The sequence below is a fragment of the Rhinolophus sinicus genome, linkage group LG02 (assembly GCF_036562045.2).
Source record: "Rhinolophus sinicus isolate RSC01 linkage group LG02, ASM3656204v1, whole genome shotgun sequence".
Taxonomy (NCBI): domain Eukaryota; kingdom Metazoa; phylum Chordata; class Mammalia; order Chiroptera; family Rhinolophidae; genus Rhinolophus; species Rhinolophus sinicus.
The window spans coordinates 58,325,876-58,346,353 of record NC_133752.1 but is presented as its reverse complement, the minus strand read 5'-3'; the positions used below and the strand labels follow the sequence as shown (position 1 = coordinate 58,346,353).

Sequence of the window (20,478 nt, the reverse complement as noted above, 5' to 3'; positions counted from 1 at the left end):
GACATTGCACTGAACTCTGGGCCTCAGTTTTGTCATCTATAAAATAGGGTTTAAATCCTCTACACGAAGGAAAATAGTCCAGTTCCTGGGTTAGGGCTGATTTTGTAGATGGAAGTCAAGCTCCCTTAACTGTTGGTAGAGAAAAGTTATGCGGGGGCAAGCAGTCAGCAGAGCATGGGTTAGTGGCAGAGTCAGGTCACTTTGGTGCTGAGTATCATTTGTGCAACTACCTGCAAGTCACTGACCCTCATGGTGCAGGGTGGCTTTGGCATCTTTTGCAACAATTAGTGTTGTGTAGTGCATGTTAACTCACCATGTCGAACAGCTTGGGCACACACCACTACATTCCAAACAATAGTAATTGTTTTCATCTTCTGCCAGGGCCTGGTCTAAGTTGCCTTATTACTGTACAGATCTAGGTGCATTGACCAACAGCACAGATGGGGTGTTCATTGAGCACACCCTGAGAAACAGGGGCAGTCACTCTGATTGTTACTCCTAGGAAAATTCCATAACCAGGTGACCACTGGACCTGCTTGGATGGATGACTGCCCTTTCCCAAGGGGTCTGTAGGGTGCCTACCTTGGGATTGTGGAGAATTGGATATGGATCATGGCTCTGCAGAAAATGACCAGTGTAAAGTTCCTGTGTAATTTCAGACTTACTGCAAAATTTCTTTGACTGTCTGTAGACAGAAGACTTGTCTATGGTATCTGTATGTTTATAGAAAATGGAGAGGCTATAGCATTTGTGTTGAAAACAAAGATTAGTAGTCAAAGGAGGCATATATCTAGCTGATGTACATGTATTCAGTTCTTCAGAGAACTTGTTAGATTTGTGAAGAAGCCCCACACTTGTCATGCATCTGAGGTACTTAAGGTGCAAATGGGGAAGAGAGAAAGACTAAGGTAATGATGCTAGGTGGACAGAATTAATTCTTGCGTTTATTCAGCAGTGGAGTGTAAGCTTCTACAATGTGCCAGACACTGTTCCAGGCCCTGGAATTAGGTTTGCAAATCTACCACTTTGTAAATGGGTAAGTTATAAATCCATATCCGCATAGGTAGTTAGAAAGTAATGTAGGAAATACTATGCAGAATTTTTTATATTTGACAAGGCAGGTAAGGCCGAAATGGACAGTTGATAGATCATGAGAGATCTTGGATTATTGTACCAAGGGAAGGTGGAATCCATCTGCAAAGACAGAAGCAAATGGAAGGAATGGTTTTCTGGGTGGTTTGTTCCACTGAGTTTGTTTCGTTTGGTAAAGGCTGCAAGAGAGATTTTTATCTAAAAAAATATCATCGTTAGCAAATATCAGTCCAGTTTTTGAGTGAGAATTACATTTACTGTCTACTTGGACATTAAGAACTAATCTGGAGCAAAGACATCTTAAATCAGACAAGTTGAGAAAAATATTATCAGATGCATAAATGCAAGGTAAAATGGAAATTAACCTTGTGACCTGGCAGTGTGCAGGCAATTGAGGAGGAGAATATGTGTTGTGGTTTAAAGGTCACCAGAAAAGTTCCTATTAAAAAAAAAAGTCTCTCTATTGGCCACAGGCCATTGTTACTGCCTGAAATTCTACCATGTGGAGATTTCATTTCACTGAGCCCAGGGTTTGTCCCCTATTAAAATATACATTCTGCCCGACAGAGGTCATATATGAATTCCATGAGATGCAGAGTGGTGTCATAGAAAGAATGGGGGATTTAAATTTGGAGGGGGTTTAATTACTGTCTACCCCTACTAGCATGTGTGACTGTGGAATGCACAAAGCAATTACTTTTTAACAGTCTCAGGTTACTCATCTGTAAAAGTAGGATGAGGGTGAACCTTTCATGGTGGTTGTGAGAATTAAATGAGGAGGACATTAGGTGTTTTTGTTACATACTTCCATGACTATCCCAGTATAAATGAGTTTATGCACATCTTTCTACATGGCACCTAGCAGAGGGCTGAGTGTAGACTCAGTCAGGTACAGAGATGCTTAGGTACTTGATGAGCAGGAGAAAAGTTTCCGAAAGGTGTAATAGATGGAGCTGGAAACAATTTAACAGCTTCTTTGCTGTGCCTGGAGCTGTTCCAACAAGGGTGACAAAAGTTAAAGTTGAATATATACTTGGACTTTTCTGTAAAACTGTCTTTGGGTTCTTCATCACCAGAAAGAGCCATCTTTTGGAACTTCGGGTCGTTAGCAAATAGCTGACCCTTTATATGCAGTAGAAGACAGAACCCCCCATTATATTGGAGACTCGTTAGTCAATGGCCAACGAGAGAGGTTCTGCTATTTATTATATTTAAGAAAGGTTCTCCAAGCATTCTGTGTTCTCACTTTAATTTTCCATTACTTGTTATTATTAGCTGTGAACTTTTTCTGTAACCTCATGCATTTACTTTAAAAATTGTCATTGAATTTTAAAATTAGACACCACTAGGTCACGGAGGTATCATTGCCCAGTAATATGTTTGTTCTACAGTCCCCGCGGCAAACAGGAGCGAGCCAGTGCTGTCATTCTGGAGTTGATAATACAGAAAAACAATTTAGAGGCAAATAAAGAGGCCAAAAAGAAAAAAAAATTCACAAGCAAAAGAAAGAAAAAAAAAGGGACCAGATTTGCAGGAGTGCGAGGAAAAGAACATGATTGAGAGAGTGTGACTGGCTGAAAAGAAATACTTAAAAGTCCTCTGAAAGAATCTAAACCTTGAAGTGGGTTAAAAACCACGAAGGAAAAGAAAAGCCCTTATTTCATTTTAAATGACAGAAACGGCATGGTAACTTGGAGTTATTGTCATTATTTGGTTATCAAAACAATTCTTTTTTAGGAGAGGATGAAGTGGAGTTGTTTTGTCTTGACTCGTGCTGGTAATTCAGAGTTGAGAATTACGTATAGCTGTCTTAAGACGTATCTCTCAACTCCAGTGTTATCTCAACAGACCAGAAGAAACAGTAGTAATAACGAGTGTGATTATGTCAAACAAACAATAGCAAGATTTTTATCCATTTTTGCTACTCCTTCTTAGTGTCCTGCCTCTGAGAGGCATCCCCTGGCTACAGGTGCAAAGGTCCTCTGTCATGAGCAGTAGGTGACTGTTTAAGCAGGTGTTACTTCTCACACTTGCAGAAAAAAATTCAGCCTAAGTCTGATTTCTTCTCAGGAGCTCTCCTTGTTTTCTTCATGAAGAACACCTTCTTAATACTAATAGAAAAATTTGTCTTTAAAGTATTTAAAGGACAAATCATCATTTTCATGGATTATTTTAGTAGCTTTATTATTACTCTCATCATTATAATTATATATTTAAAGAGTGTCATTCACAAGTGAAGCCGACTACATCGGAATTTACCTCCCCATCTAAGTTAAAAAAAAAATTATAAGCCATTTTAGGTATTTTATAATGATGGGAAATAGATTAGGAAAATGTAGCTCTATTTTTGGAGTTCTCATTTTTATATTTAAAGGCGTTCCTGAGCTGTGGCTGTTGGCAGATGTGTTAGTCAAGGCATTTCTTGCCTTTTGCATCTTTTGTATTTTCAAAATGGTAATATATTTGGGTTTTTTTTATCACAAATCTATGTTCATTTTTAAACAATCCCGGAAAATATACAAAAATCAGAATACCATAAATCTGTTCTTTTAGGATTATCCTCCCAGCAGTTTCTCTGTACATCTGTTGACACATATGAAATTTATTTTGCAAAATGGTTTTATCCTGTGGCACTTTAATCGGCCTTTTAAAACTTAAAGACATAAAATGAATTATCTTTCCATGGCATTAAATATAAATATAAAATATTTAATAATCTATTACTGGGCATTTAAGTTGCCTTCAGTTTTTACGGTAAAGAAAAGTGAGCATTTTTATGATGCTTCTGTGAAACTGCTGATTTCCTTAATATGGATTTCTAATGGTGAAATATGCAAAGGACTTGAACGTAATGAAGGGTTTTGTTATGTGGTTGCCAAGTGGCCTTCAGGAAAGGTTGTGCTCGTTCTGCTGTTCTCAGCAGTACGTGGATTGCCTGTTGCACACAGCCTTCACATCACTGGGGATTAGTCTTTTAATTTTTGCCACTTTGTAGAGTAACAGATATCTCATAATTGGTTATATTTGCATAATTTGTTTAAATTGTCTGTTAGTCTTGAAGTTGACTATATCTTGGGTCTTTGTATTCCTCTTAAGAATGTTTGTCATCTTTGGCCTTTTTTCTGTTGCATGGCCATCTTTCTGTTGGTTTGCATAAATTCTGCATATAGCAATTTTTTTTTTTGGTCTAGAGCTTCCTTTTTAAATAAAGAAAAATACTGTGTGGTACGGAAAAAGATCTACATGAAGAATCAGAAAACCTGCTTTTATTTGGAAGGTTTTGCCTCTAATTAGGCTATGTTTGTGAGCAAGTCTCCTCTCTTGCCCTCTGTTTCCTCATCTGTATAACAAGACCTTGAACTTGATGTCTCCTGGAGATTCCTTTTAGCTCTGCTATCATCTACAGTTGGTACATTCCCCAAGTGGTAGTGTCTGTGGGATTTTGAACACTGAAGGCTTAATTTCAGTGTAGCTGTGAAATGTTACAGCCCCCTGACTTTCCTTGAAAGGATTTGTAGTTTATGTGTAAAGAGATCCCTGCACTGTGGGCCATTTTTATGGAAACATCAGCCACACAGATGTTTTAACCTGTTCTAACTGGTGATTTCCAGGCATTAGTAATAGAGGGCCGGCTGTGCATATATATGGATCAGTTTGAGATTACAGGGGAGAGAAAGAACAGAGGGAGGCTCTGCCAGGAAGGGTAGATAAGAAACACTTTAATCCACAACTTTGGAATTAGAGTAGGAGTTTGGTAACACAGCAGATATGCTGGGACTGTTTGTTTATTTTTGTGGTTCTTCTGTAAAATGAAGTTTCCACATTGAACAATACTTAAAGGGAATGTGATGGGGTTGTGTCAGTAGCACCTATTTATTTTACTGTGGAACAGAGAGTTAATTGTATTACAGGATCAGTTAAGAATACTCAGAGCTAATGGCCACTGTCAAACCAAAACATTCCTATGGAAGAAACTCTTCCTGCCATGCCCAGGCTCCCTACTAAGTGTCCAGCATTAAGGGATATTTATGACATCTGTGTAAGGCATGTGGTAGAAAATTCTGGATTCAGTCTCTGCTTGGTTCCCAAATAGTTGATGGCACACTGTGTAAATCGTCAGTTTCTAGCTGTGCCTCATGAGGCCAGTTCTGAGTGCCTGCTTTATCAGGATGAACTTCTGAGAGGTTCCGCCATGCCCAAGCAAAACCTCTTGCGTATTTGTAAATTCTCTTTACAAAAGGATGGGAATGCTTGAGAGATGCTCTTATCCTACCAGCACCTATCAGTTTTCTTGTCAGACTTTTATAAAAGGAGAGCTTTTGTTTTCTTCTCCACTTTTGGACACGGAGAAATTTGCCCAAGAGGAAATTATTGATGTGCTAGATGCACCCATGCTCTTGAACAGGTAGGCATGGGATACACTGTTCGGGTTCTGTGAAGGGGACAAAAGCTCTAACTGCATACAGTGAGGTAGCATCCTGCCATTGCCTATCTTGCACAGATTTCATGATATTTTGTCCTGAACCCTGTTTTGGGCAGAGGAAATGTCGACCTGTGATGTGACAGTAAGGTAGGGTGCACCAGGTTACATTTATGCTATACTGTTGCGTACATTGTATGCTGACTTGTGAGAAAATGGATTTCTTATTTTCTATTAGAGTATAACTTTTCCTTCAGCAAAGCCACCCATGGAGCAATTTCTATGAAACACAGTCATCTTTTCTAGTTAAAATCATTCTTTAAAAAAGAGCTAATAGAAATTTTAATATTTTTAATAGTAAGACTAAGATATTAAAATTTCATAGAAAATTCAGGTCAACTTATACTTTAAAATGACTAATGGTTTATATTAGAAAGGCTTTAGTTGGATCTAAACGAAGAATAACCCTCCCTTCTTAGAAAAGACTAAGGCATAATTTTATAGTTTAATCTTTCTTTCATTGGATTAATTGGTGTTCAAATAACCCGATATAGGGAAAGGCACTGTTTTCCTTTACTTGGTCCTATTATAAAGAAAAAACAACATTACAGAAGAATTTGAGGAAATAGATTAAAAAAATCAGTAATGTCACTACTTTAAATTTTATATATTCTCAAGTTTTTTTCATATCATTTATATTTCTGGCACACTTGATATAGCATACATGAAATTTTCTAATCTTTTTTCTCGTAATTGAAAAATGTAAATTACTAACTTATTGTGCTACTCATAAAAGAATGTGATTTATGTGAATTCAGTATGAACTGGACTTGGAAAAAATGAACAAGACAATTTTTCTCTAAAACTATAATTACTGTAATATTTATAATTCTCTAATTAATGCCAGTGTCCCTGTTTCTTTACCCTTCACGTAAAGTGGGAAGGTGGAAATTTGGAAAATAGTATATTGATATTAAATCTGAGGATGACATCTATAAACTTAGAGTAAAAAATTAACTTCGTGGTCTTCTGACTGAGTTTTTGTTTTTGTTTTGTTTTTGTATCAGAGATGATTGTTGATCATCAGATTGAGACAGGCCTTTTGAAACCTGACCTTAAGGATAAGGTGACCTATACTTTGCTCCGGAAGCACCGGCATCAAACCAAGAAATCTAACCTTCGATCCCTGGCTGACATTGGGAAGACAGTCTCCAGTGCAAGTAGGATGTTTGCGAACCCTGATAATGGTAATGCAGGGGCCAACTGGCTGCTGCTGTCTGTACCAGTCTCACTCACTTTTATCCATCTCTTGTCATCTCTTTTTTTTTAACCTCTCTCCATATTTCTTCTTTTCTCAAGTTCATATGCCACAGCCATTTCATAATAACACTTTTTATCCAGCTGGGCAGGTTTGCAGTCCTGTTGGAAAGATTTCAGCAGTTATTGTAGGCTGCAAATGCCAAGATGCCTTGCTTGCTTCATGTATCTCTGCTTTGATTGACTGAGGTTTGGTAATAATGCTATGATGAAGCAACTGAATATTTGAGATGAATCAGCAAACTTGTAGATTATTGAGTACATCAAGGAATATACTTTCAATATGGTGGTTTGTCAGAATTAGGAGGACAGACTAAGCTATGATGCTCTGAAATCTTTTATCGTGAAGTATTTGCTTGATTTGATATGTGAGCTGCTATCCAGCTTATAAATGATCATTCATCAAAATAAGGCTCACTATTATTTTTCTACTTAAAAAAAAATCTCTTTTGTTGTATGATAATGATAGCTAGATGTGAGAATAATGATTCAAGGTGGGATAGTAACCCCATTTACATACCGCATTTCCTTGAAAATAAGCCCTGGCTGGGCCATCAGCTCTAATGCGTCTTTTGGAGCAAAAATTAATATAAGAGCTGGTCTTATTTTACTGTAATATAAGACTGGGTCTTATATTTTATAATATTGTAAAATAATATAATTAATATAATATAATAAATATATATTAACAATATATGAATATAATAATGTATATTAATAAATAATGTAATGTAATATAATATATATTTTATGTTATATAATACTAATATAATTATATAATAATATAAATATATAATAATATAATATAATAATATATATTATATTAATAATATAAAAGACCAGGTCTAATATAATACAATATAATGTAATACCAGGTCTTATATTAATTTTTGCTCCAAAAGACGCATTAGAGCTGATGGTCTGGCTAGGTCTTATTTTTGGGGAAACAGGGTAGCAATAGGAAAGGCACTATATCTTACTTATTCTCTGTTTTGCATTTACCAGAGTTTTCTGTAAAGTGTCTATCTTCTGTATCATTGCCTTTGTTTCAAATAAATTTCATGATTGGATGCAATCTGAGAAGGGAGAAGTTAATTTCCATGAAGTATGAAACATGAAGGCACAGTGGAAAGAGTTGCTAAGCATTGAGCTGGTAGAAGTAGGTCTCTCCCATTCCACCCCCAGTCCTTTTTAGAATTAAGAGAAATGAGCAGATAAGGGGGCTTCTATTTCCTGGCCATCAGCTGCACTTGCAGAATAACAGAAACCATACTGTCATGGAAAAGGTGGGCTAAGTGAATTGTATGAACTGAATTCTAACTCAGTTGTTTCATTTCTGGAAAATTGGGTTTTCTGATTAAATATTAAAATTAATGGTAGTCTGGAAAAAAGCTTACCATTAGCAAACTTTCTCTGGTATATTTTCGAACCATTCCATCATTGTATTTTCTATAAGAGTGTTTAGTCCTTAAGTAGCACCAAATGAGAAGTTCAGTCTTATTGAGTGGCTTATATATTGATTTTTTAAGAAGCAAAATTGATTATAAATAAATACTTAAAATAGAAATGCTATTTATAAAAAGCATTCACAAAAGAAATCATCTAATTTAGAACATTCCTACTACAATTTGATGGTTCTGCCATTACCTGGAATATTGATGCTGATGGGAAATGTTTTTATTTTTTTTAATTTTTATTTTTTTAATTGTATTTTTGAAGAGAGGTTTTGTTTAATGGCTGCAAAGGTTATGGGGTAAACAGTTTATTATAACTGATGTCATAAATATTTCATTTTAAAAGCAACCCATGTTTTTAGAATTATGGCAATTAAAGTAAAAGTCTGTCTTTTATGTCTTATTTATTATCCTCGCTCTCACATGAAATTAAATTCTATGATTTGGAGATTTTTTTTTTTTTTTAGTCACGAAGCTGGTGGTAGTATAAAGAAACAAGAAAGTGCATTATTTTCAAATATTGATATATTTGCAAAGAGAAAAGGAACGGATATAGTAGGTTGAGGGTGCCTTCTACCAGGGTGGTGTGAGCTTCATTTTCAGGGAAGTGCAGGCAGAGTAGAAATTAGGAACAGATGGGTCTTGGGAGGCCAGTATCTTGTACTTTAGGAGAAAGCATTTGGATGTGGAATACAACTAATTAGTTGATATCACTCATCACTCAGTCTTTTATCCTATCAGTAGATCTTTGTACTTCAGAGGAAAGTTGAAATTGCTTTTGTCATTCACCTTTTCTCTCTGAAATCTTATATATGCTAGGCAGAATGCAAATGGGAAGGCCAGGCAGTGCTTTTCCTTTCCAGCTCTTCAGCTGATCAGCTTACACCCTGAAGCATGGAATATGATTAGGCCTTTTGAAACATGTTACTCTTGGCCTTTGTGTTACCTAACTCCTTTTAAATTTCCAGAGGTAAGGTTTGGCTTTGAGAGATTTTATAGGAATGAATTTCATGTGCCTTTCATGAAACATTATTATTAATGATCAAATGGCAAATTTTTGGTTTTCTAGAAGCACTTATTCTTATAAGTTTATACACTTACCTTTGTATGTTAGCATTTAATTAATATTTTAAACATTATGAAATGTTCTTAGAATAAATTTCTGAAATAAAGAGTTATAGAACTGTTACTACTATTTTAACAAAACAGAAACTTCTATCTGTTATAATTAGAGCTAGATTCTAATATGCCCATGTGAAACCTAGGTAAATTGAAGTTACTTAGTTTTCTATCATAGGCTACAAAATAGACCGAATGACACTGTCAACTTTAGTTATGAGAGCAAATTTATGAAGATACTTCAGAACTGGAAATGCTTTCATTTTGCACTGGTTTGCTGGAGCCACCTCTTACCAATTATCAGGAATTTTGTGAGCTGGTTGTTAAACATAGATACTATGAAAAATTAAGTTATATAAATAGACAAATAATTATATTAAAACTAACGGTGATAAACACTCAAAATCCCTCACTTCCTACTTATTTTAGTGCATTTTACTATAGTCTACGCTGTTGAGGTTATTTACGTCTTTTGTGTCTATATGGTAGAAATACTGTAAGATGATGTGCTACTGTGCATCTCTTCCCAATTCTTCATTCAGTGACTTCATATTGGTAATTTGAAGTCAGCCACGATGGTAGTATTTACACCATAGAAATCAGCAGAGGCTATAAATCAGAGCTTGATTTTTGTTAATTGTCTCTAGACTTTATAAAATTATGGAGAAAATGATAATCATGCAGATTCAACTTAAAAGTACATAATATCTATAGCTGTTGTCTTAGTCAGCTTGGCTACTATAACAAATTACCATAGATTGGGTGGTTTAGACAACATTTATTTCTCATAGTTCTGGAGGCTGGGAAGTCCAAGATCAAGGTGCTGCAGATTTGGTTCCTGGTGATGGCCTTCTTCTTGACTTGTAGATGGCTGCCTTCTCACTGTATTTTCAAATGGCAGAAAGAGATTATCTTGTTCTCCTGTCTTTTTTTATAAGGGCACTAATTCCATTCCAGAAGGCTCTGCCCAATTACCTTCCAAAGACCCCATCTCCTAATATCATCCCTTGGGGGTTAGGATTTCAACATACGAATTTCCAGAGGATACAAACATTCAGTTCATACCAACTGTTAAAGTGTGAATAGCACGAAGAATTGAGAAAATATTATTCTGGTATTTAAAAATGATTATCCAGTGTAGCAAAGGAGTCACTGACATCATTGACAAGGAGTGAAGTCTGACATACGTCTTCATTGTTTTGCTTTTGTCTTACCTGTTAGCATATATGATAATGGATGTTTAACATGGATGTTTGAACTGTGCTTGTTTGCCAATTGCCACTATAAATTGGCTACTGATAAAAGAGTTCATTAAAAATCAACAAAAGCACTCTATGTGCAATTTGCAAAGTATATTTTATTATTATTTATATGTGTGCTGCACATCCTTTACATCAGCAAAAGTTACTACACACACACACACACACACACACACACACACACACGCACGCGCGCATTGTTTTCACCTGGAGAGCTGGTTTTCAAACATTTACCAGTCCAGTCGCTGTCTATCCATAGCTGAAGATCCACTCTCATCATGCTTAGGGTCCTCCTGTAGCTTGAGGTTCAAGATGATTTAGTGTTTCTAAAAAGAAATGAAAACCATTTTTATTTGTAATAAATTAGGAAAAAATCCGGCTAGCTTCCAAGATGTTAATTATTGTGAAATTGCCACTTGTCTGAGGCATCTGTGAATTCGGATGGCCATGTCTACCAGGTACGAAATTTTAGGCAAGTGCTATAATTTCTCAATATATTAATTGAGGCATTTCTGCAGAGGTAGTGTTGTATGAAGAAAGTAATGAGGTTATCATTTCCTCTGGTGTTGAATTTCCTTTACTACTTCTATGTCTCACTATTGTTTTAGATTGAACCACATGAAATTGCCCTTTTTGTGGGTAAGATAACGTTGACTAATTGGTAATTTTATATAGTTCTGTTTAATAATTTGATATGAGATACTTAGGTAATAGTTCTGTATCATTGTGGTTTACTATGAAAGAATGATGTTTCAGCCCAGGAATGTTCCTTGGTAATATTTAAAAGTCAAGTAAGATGTATTCAGTTTGTTTTTTATTAGAAAGTGAAGTTAATGTTTATACTTAATTTGTATTCATTCAATAAAAATTTTGTAAGATGTTTATGACAAGATTACCTGATAACTATGTTTTAAAAAGTGTATAGTAGGATGATCTGATTTTAAAAAATATCACTTCCCATTTAATATGCATGGTCTAAGCTTACAGAAGATGAATGGGACCTGACTTTAGGATCAAGATCAGCTGGGAACCTTGATTTGAGTATTCAGCTTCACTACCTTTGTGGACATTTGGGCAAAGCCATCATCAGTTTGTCCCTGTTCTTTTCTTGGTGTCTTCATTTTTTTCCTCACTAAATTACATAAAAATCAGTTACTTGCCTTCCATGGTCTGAGAGTACAGATGTCCTTCATTGGAAAATCACTTTGGTTATCCAATCAGACCTAGACTTTGAATTTCATTTTTCCCTAATACAATTTTGTAACCCCATTTTTCATTAGTATTTTTTTTCAATAAAATATTTGAAAGGTAATGTAACTCTTGTTTTGATGTCTGTAAAACAGAGATAATGGAAATTAAATGAGATAATGTATGTAGAATGTTTGGACTGGTAACTGGCATATAGTAGTCACTCAACAAATGATATCAAATCACATATAATATGTTTAAATACAATTAAGAAAGAAAATCTTGTATTTAGTAAGAGTTGTTTCTGCAATGATATTTGCTCTGTACCTTACTGTTTTGGAAGAAACTCATGGATATAGAGCTGATTTATTTCTTCTGCCTTTTGGTGATTGACACCAATATCGTTCCATCACCAGTGGGAGAGGATGGAGCCCTTTCTCTTTATAGCCCTCTTATAGAACATCTGTCCACATCATTGATTTTACTTTTTGCTAACTAGCTATCAGGGAAACCCTAAACCACACTGAGAATCCGAGACTTAAATGAGGACTTGGAAAATGTGGCAGCTCCGTGCCAGGCAGCCAGTTCTAGGCCTCGCACTGCTTCCTCCATGCTTTTTCCTGGTGCGAGATGATGTCTTCTGTATTTACTAGGATATACGCTACTCCTGATTGAACCTCTGGATTTTGTCTTCAATTCACCTTTTTTTTTTTTCTTTTCTATTAAGTATGAGAAATGCGATCTGTTTACTCCCACCACTTGTTGGCACCACTTACCTTCTTTCTGGATTCCTCTTTTCAAAGTTATGCACCAGGCAGAAGGCTGCTTCCCAGCCTCTCTCTCACACTGCTGTTTTTGACATAAGCACACAACAACTTTAGGTATTTTTAACAGTGTAACCTATTGCTGTTACCTACAGTAAGATAGTGGGTAACAACATAGAATGAACAATGGAAAGAAATCTTTTCTTTTGTTCATCGTAATTCCAGGCCCCATTGAAATGTCAGTGGGATTAGCGAGGCTCTTGTTGCTTTAGATCTGATTTAAGATTAGGTATATTCAAGCTATTTATTGTGGATATTAGATTAAGCTGACTAGATGCTGGCATGTGGTGGATCGGGCTGGGATCATTGCCAGGTTTGGCAGCTTCCTCAATTCTCTTTAGAATTCTTAGTGTTTCTGGGTTTTGGAGTCTAGCTTTTCCCAATTGTCTCTGGCTGGGTGGTTCTACTTTGTGGCTCCCCTTACCTCCATATGCTTAAATTCAGAACTGGTCCCTGAATCGATGGGTAAGGCGGCATTTCCCTAACTTCCCTCACAGATTCTGTTTCTTTGAAACAGGCTATCATGCTTCTCCCGTTCTGAGATGGGTCAGTTAACAGGCTCACCTCACCTTAAAATGGATGAGTCATCTTGCCAGGTGCCTTTCTGCATATAGTCAGCTCTCTCCAAAAACCAACAACACCCATCCATCTGTTTTGTTCAGGACTCTTAATTCTGCATTCAGTTGCACAGCATAGATGAATGCCCTGGCCAGAACCCAGTGAATGATCAAGCTCTTCTCAGCCTTCGATTAAATGAGACAATCCATGGAAAGTTTTTAGAAAAGTATCTGAATGAAAGTGTTTCCTAATAACAATAGTTATTAGCATTGTTTTTATTATATTTCTAATTCGTCTATCAGACCCCATTCTTATCTTTCTTTCTTTTCCCCAGGCAAGTGACTGATCTTCCAGATTTATAATGTTCAGATCTTTAAACAAACAACACTACATTTTTCACCAAGTGTCATTCTCTCCTAGTGTTTGGTATTCTGTTCTGTTCTATATGACAATGAAGAGTCAGGCGTAAGAGATAGAACAAAAGTGAGTATTTAGATTTTGACATTAATGGCCTACTTTATAATCTTGAAGACATGGTATTATGTTTTCCAAAGACTTCATTCTAATCCTAGGCTAACAGTAAGCACTGATTTTGAACAATTTACATAATCATTTTGAGCCTTAGTTTTTATATTTATCAAATTAATGTAGTAATGTATGCAGCCAGGAGTGAATAAGCTATCTTTGTGAAAGTAGTTAATAAGTATAACGTGAGCTACAACCGTAAGGAACAGCTATGATTCAGAAGTACTTTAAGGGGCAAATTCAGTGCCTTTCAGATTTAAAACTGAGGACAGAGCTTCAATTTCCCATCATTATTTTGTATTCTATTATTTTCTGAGTCTCCTAGTTTTTTTCTTCTACCACCTAATATATTAGAACATTCTTAAAGGTTTATTTTTATTTTTTTTATTTTTAAAAGACTTTTATTAAAATATAGCTAACATACAATATTATGTTCATTTCAGGTATACACCATAGTTATTTTACATTTGTACACTTAAAGAAGTGATCACCATGATAAGTCCAGCAACCATCTGACACCGTACTATGCTGTCACAATATTATTGACTATATTCCTTGTGCTGTACATTACATCCCCATGACTTATTCATTTTATATATGAACATTTTATTACCTTTTACCTTTCCCCTAATTTTTAAAATTTTTTTATTACAGTTGACATTCAATTTTATTTTGTATTAATTTCAGGTGTACAGCACAGTGGTTACACATTTATGTAATTTACAAAGTGATCCCCCTTCCTAGTGTAGTGCCAACCTGGCACCATACATAGTTGTTACCACATTAATGAGCACATTCCCTATGCTTTACTTTATATCCCCGTGACGATTTCATAACTACCAATTGGTATTTCTTAATCCCTTCACCCCTTTCACTCTGCCCCCCAACCTCCCTCCCATCTGGCAACAATTTGTTCTCTGTATCTATGAGTCTGTTTCTGTTTTGTTTCATTTATTTTGTTCTTTAGATTCCACATATAAGTGAGATCATATGTTATTTGTCTTTCCCTGTGTGACTTATTTCACTTAGCATAATACCTTCAGGTCCATTCATGTTGTTGCAAATATTCAAATTTCATTCTTTTTTATGGCCGAATAATATTCCATTTCTTATATGTATCACTTCTTCTTTATTCAGTCATCTATTGATGGGTACTTAGGTTGCTTCCGTAACTTGACTATTGTAAATAATGCTGCAATGAACATAGGTGTACATGTATTTTTTCAAATAAGTGCTTTGGATTTCTTTGAATACATATGCAGAAGTGAAATTGCTGGGTCATAAGGTATTTCAATTTTTAATTTTTTGAGGAACTTCAATACTGTTTTCCATAGCGGCTGCACCAATTTGCAATCCCACCAACAGTGCATGAGGGTCCCCTTTTCTCCACGTCCTCACCAACGTTTGTTTGTTGATTTATTGATGATGGCCGTTTTGACAGCTATGAGGTAATATCTCACTGTGGTTTTAATTTCCATTTCTCTGATGATTAGTGACCTTGAGCATCTTTCCATGTCTTTTGGTCGTGTTTACGTCCTTTTTGGAGAAATGTTTATGCAGATCCTCTACCTATCTTTTAATTGGGTTGTTAGTTTTTTTGGTGTTAAGTTGTGTGAGTTCTTTATAAATTTTGGCTATTAACCCCTTATTGGGTGTCTCGTTGGCAAATACCTTCTTCCTTACAGTAGGTTGTTTATCCTTTTTGTTGATGGTTTCATTTGCTGTGCAAATCTTTTTAGTTTGATGTACCCATTTCTTTAATTTTACTTTTGTTTTCCTTTCCTTAGGAGACATATCAGAAAAAATATTACTAAGAGCAATATGAGACAGTTTACTACCTATGTTTTCCTCTAGGAGTTTTATGGTTTTGGGTGTTAACATTTAAATCTTTAATCCATTTTGAGTTTATTCTTGTATATGGTGTAAGAAGGTGGTCTAGTTTCATTTTTTTTTTTTTTTTTGCATGTGTCTGTCCAGTTTTCCCAGTCCCATTTATAGACTCTTTATCCCATTGTATGTTCTTGTCTCCTTCGTCATAGATTAATATTAATTGACCATATAGATGTGGATTTATTTTGGGGCTCTCTATTCTATTTCATTGATCTGTGTGTCTGTTTTTATTCCAGTACCATGCTATTTTGATTACTATAAACTTACAGTATAGTTTGGCATCAGGTGTTGTGATACCTCTAACTTTGTTTTTTTTTTCTTAAGAAAGTGGTGGCTATTTGGGGTCTTTTGTGGCTCCATGTAAATTTTAGGATTATTTGTTCTAGTTTTATGAATAATTCTATTACTATTTTGATAGGGATTACATTGAATCTGTACCTATCTTGCTTTGGGATGTATGGACATTTGGACAATTCTTCCTATCCATGAGCATGGTATGTGCTTCCATTTATTTGTATCTTCCTCAGTTTCTTTCTTCAATGTCGTCTTTCTGAGTACAAATCTTTTACCTCTTTGGTTAAACCTATTCTTTGGTAGTTCATTTTTTTGGATGCAATTGCAAATGGGATCGTTTTCTTAATTTTTGTGATAATTCATTCTTAGTGTATAGAAATGCAACTGATTTCTAAATATTAGTTTTATATCCTGCTGCATTACTGAATTCATTTATCAGTTATAATAGGTTTTTGTGGAATCTGGGTTCTCTATGTATAGCATCATGTTATCTGCAAATAATGACAGTTTTTTGTCTTCCTTTCTAATTTGGATACATTTTATTTCTTGTCACATAGCTGTGGTTACGACTTATAATACTGTGTTGAATAAAAGTGGTGAAAGTGAACATCCTTGTCTTGTTCCTGATCTTAAGGAAAATTAGCTTTTCGTGTTAAGTATGATGTTAGTGGAGGGTTTGTCATATGTGACCTTTATTATGTTGAGATATGTTCTCTCTATTCCTACTTTGGTGAGAGTTTTTATCATAAATGGTTGCTGGATTTTGTCAAATGCTTTTTCTGCATCTATTGATATGATCATATGATTTTCATCTTTCATTTTGTTTATGAGGTATATCATATTAATTGATTTGTATATATTGAATTAACCTTGTGTCCCAGGAATGAGTCTCACTTGATCATAGTATATGATCTTTTAAAAATATTGCTAGATTTTGTTTGCTAATATTTTACTGAGGATTTTTGCATCTATGTTCATCAGGGATATAGACCTATAATTTTCTTTCTTTCTTTCTTTTTTTTTTTTTGTAATGTCTTTGTCTGGCTTTGGAATCAGGGTAATGGTGGCTTTGTATAATGAGGTTGGGATCCTTTCATCCTCTTGAATTATTTGGAATAGCTTGAGAAGTTTAGATGTTAATTCTTCTTTGAATGTTTGGTAAAATTCACCTGCGTTTGCTATGTCCCATAGCTTTTGGGTCATTGTGTTTTATTTTTATTTGTCTCAAGGTATCTTTTGGTTTATTCCTTGATCTCATTGTTAACCCTTTCATTATTTAGTCGTATGTTATTTAGCCTCCATGTGTTTGTGTGTTTTTTAGATTTTTTTTCTTGTAATTGATTCTAGTTTCATACCACTGTGATCAGAGACTTAAGAAGATTTCAGTCTTCTTAAATTCATTGAGATTTGTTTTATGGCCTAACATGTGATCTATCTTGGAAGATGTTTTATGTGCACTTGAAAAGAATGTATATTCTGTTGCTTTGGGGTGAAATGCTATAAAAAATATCTGGTCTAGTGTGTCATTTAAGGCCGCTGTTTTCTTGTTAATATTCTGTCTGGAAGATCCATCAATCATGTATTAAAAGCCTCTACTATGATTGTATTACTGCAGCTCTCTCCCTTTATGTCAGTCAGTATTTGCTTTATATATTCAAGTGCCCCTGTGTTGAGTGCATAAATGTTTACCAGGGTTATATCCTCTTGTTGGATTGATCCCTTTATCATTAAATAATTTCATTCTTTGTCTCTTATTATAGTTTTGTATTAAAGTCTATTTTGTCTGATATAAGTATTGATACTCCAGCTTTTTTTTTTTTTTTTCATTTCCATTGCATGAAATATCTTTTTCCATCTCTTTCAGTCTATGTGTCTTTCGAAGTGGCTCTTTTGTAGACAGCATATGTATGGGTCTTGGCTTCTTATCCATTCAGCTACCCTATGTCTTTTGATTGGAGCATTTAATCCTTCTACATTTAAAGTAATTGTTAATAGATGTTTAGTTATTGCCATTTTATTATTTATATTGTGTTGTTGTTTTTTTTTTTTCTGCCCCTTATACTTAAAGAAGTTCCTTTAACATTTCTTGTAATACTGGTTTGGTGATGGTTTACTCCTTTAGCTTTTTCTTGTCTGAGAAGCTCTTTATCTCTCCTTCAATTTGAAATGATAGACTTGCTGCGTAAAGTACTCTTGGTTGTATGTCCTTGCTTTTCATCACTTTGAATATTGAGTGCCAATCCCTTCTAGCCTGCAAAATTTCTGTTGAGATATCAGCTGACAGTCCTATGGGAACTCCCTCATAAGTAACTAGTTGCCTTTCTCTTGCTGCTTTTAGTATTCCCTCTTTGTCTTTAATCTTTGACATTTTAATTATAATGTGTCTTTGTGTGGGCCTCCTTGGGTTATTCTTGCTGGGGACTGCGCTTCCTGGACTTATATAGCTATTTCCTTCGCCAGGTTAGGAAAGTTTCCAGTAATTATTTCTTCAAAGAGAGTCTCAATCCATTGTTCTCACTTCTCCTTCTGGTATCCCTTTGATGCGCATATTGTTATGCATGATATCCCAGAGGTCCTTCGAACTATCATTTTTTTTATTGTTTTTTTTCTTTTGCTGTTCCAATTGAGTGTTTTCTGCGCCTTCTCACCAAATCACTTATTCGATCCCCTGCTTCATCTAACTTGCTGTTGATTCCTTCTAGTGTATTGTTCATTTCAGTTATTCTTCATTTCTGACTGTTTTCTTATAGTTTCTGTGTACTTTTTTTTAATGCTTACTATCTCTTTGTTGAAGTTCTCACTAAGTTCCTTAAGCATCCTTATAACCAGTGTTTTGAACTCTGTATCTGATAGATTGCTTGCCTCTATTTTGGTTACTTCTTTTTCTGGAGCTTTCTCCTATTCTTTCATGTAGGACTTTTTGTTTGTTTGTTTCCTCATTTAGGCTGCCTCTCTGTATTTGTTTCTATAGATTAGGTAGATCTGCTTCTTCTCACATTCTTGGCCAGGTAGACTTATATAGTAGGTGTTCTGTGGGGTCTAGTGGCACAGTCTCCCTGGACTCCTAAGCTGGATGCTACAGGAGTGTCCCTTGTGTGGGTGGTGTGTGCCTTCCTGTTGTAGTTGAATCTTGATTGCTGTTGGCATGACAGTGGATGGGATTGACTCTCAGATTGACTGGCTGTGGGGTTTGGCCATGTCCACTGCTTATGGGCTGATGAGCAGGGGGCTTACCTGATGGAGAGGGATTTGCCCTATTGGGCTCTGGTGCCTGCCAATACCAGCCTTTTAGTGTCCTGCTTGTGGAGCTAATCAGGTGGTGTTCGGTTATGGTTTGAAGCTGGCCACCAGGTGCTGGTTCTAGGGCCTCTTAGGATGGGTTTCTGTGCAGGCCAAGGTCAGTTGCTGCCTGTGACTGGTCTGGGGCTACCTGGTAGGAGCTGCAAAGCCATCTGTGGTTGGTCACTAACTGTGTTGGACCTGGAGGTGTGTGGGAGTCCATGCTGGAAACCACAGCTGGCTGTCACTAGTACCAGGCCTGATGCAGCTCAGTAAAATGCCCAGGGAACCCCAAGGCTTGCCACCTCCTGTCATCTGTCCATAAGTTTCAGCTGCTGAAAGAGCCTTGGGTGGTACGGGAGTTTGGTGGGGTGGGCTCTCAGGGATTCACCAGTGTGTGGTGAGTGGTGTTCAGTGGGTTAATGCAGATTCAGATTTGATGCCAGTTTTCAGTCTGTGTCTACTTTCAGCAAAAGGCTCAGAGCACACCAAGGCCAGTTGCTACCTCCCTGGGGCATGTGAACCCCAAAAGTTGTTCAAGGAAGACTGCAGCATGGGCTAACGCTGAATACCTGCAGGCCCTAGAAATAGCCTGCATTGGTGCATGAGTTGGGTGGGGCCAGGTCTCAGGAAGTCACCAGTGTGGGACGAGTGGTACTCGACAGTTTAAGGCAGATTCAGATCTGATCCTAGTTCGGAACCTGGGTCCACTCCACAAAAGTTTTAAAGCACTCCGAAGCCAGCTGCCATCTCCCTAGAGTCCACGGACCCTAGAGAGTTGTCCAAGAAAGACTGTAGCACGTGCCAACACTGGCTGCCTGCCAGCCAGGAAAAGGCCTCTGGCATTGTGCAGGTTGGGTGGGACAGAGTCCCAGGGTGTCAGCGGGGTAGAATAAGCAGAACTCACCAGGCCAATTAAACTTCAGTTTTGGCCATGTGGGGGATAGATCAACACAGGAGAGATGGCGCCCACCATCTGGCTAAAAGGGAGTAGGGCTGAATGCATGGGTAATGGTGGTTTTCTCTCCAACACTTGATCTGAAGCCACACAACTTGGTCTCTTCCCGTATGTCTGTGGCACCTCCCGAGTCTCAGGCTCTCTGCCAGAGCCCATGGTGAGTGCCTGATTAGTGCCAAGAGAGTATGAGAGTCTGTATGTGGGGTCTTTAAGTGCACACCTGGGTTTCCAGCTGCTTTCTCTCTCATCCAGTCAGATGGAATCCCTACTGCTATCATAGCCAGATGCCATGGCAGCTCCT

The 20,478-nt window shown here is 36.5% G+C and overlaps 1 protein-coding gene across 6 annotated transcripts in view; it reads left to right on the top strand.

Moving 5' to 3' along the window:
* Window positions 1–20,478, top strand: part of SLC4A4 (solute carrier family 4 member 4) — a 343,152-nt gene that overhangs the window by 151,677 nt on the left and 170,997 nt on the right. For 4 of the 6 annotated variants that reach the window (XM_019757100.2, XM_074324475.1, XM_074324476.1 and 1 more), the window contains one exon: window positions 6,580–6,759. In XM_019757100.2, the coding sequence (XP_019612659.2) occupies window positions 6,580–6,759 (180 nt within the window). The remainder of the gene's footprint in view (window positions 1–6,579; window positions 6,760–20,478) is intronic. The other 2 variants (XM_019757101.2, XM_019757102.2) reach the window with 1 other exon arrangement.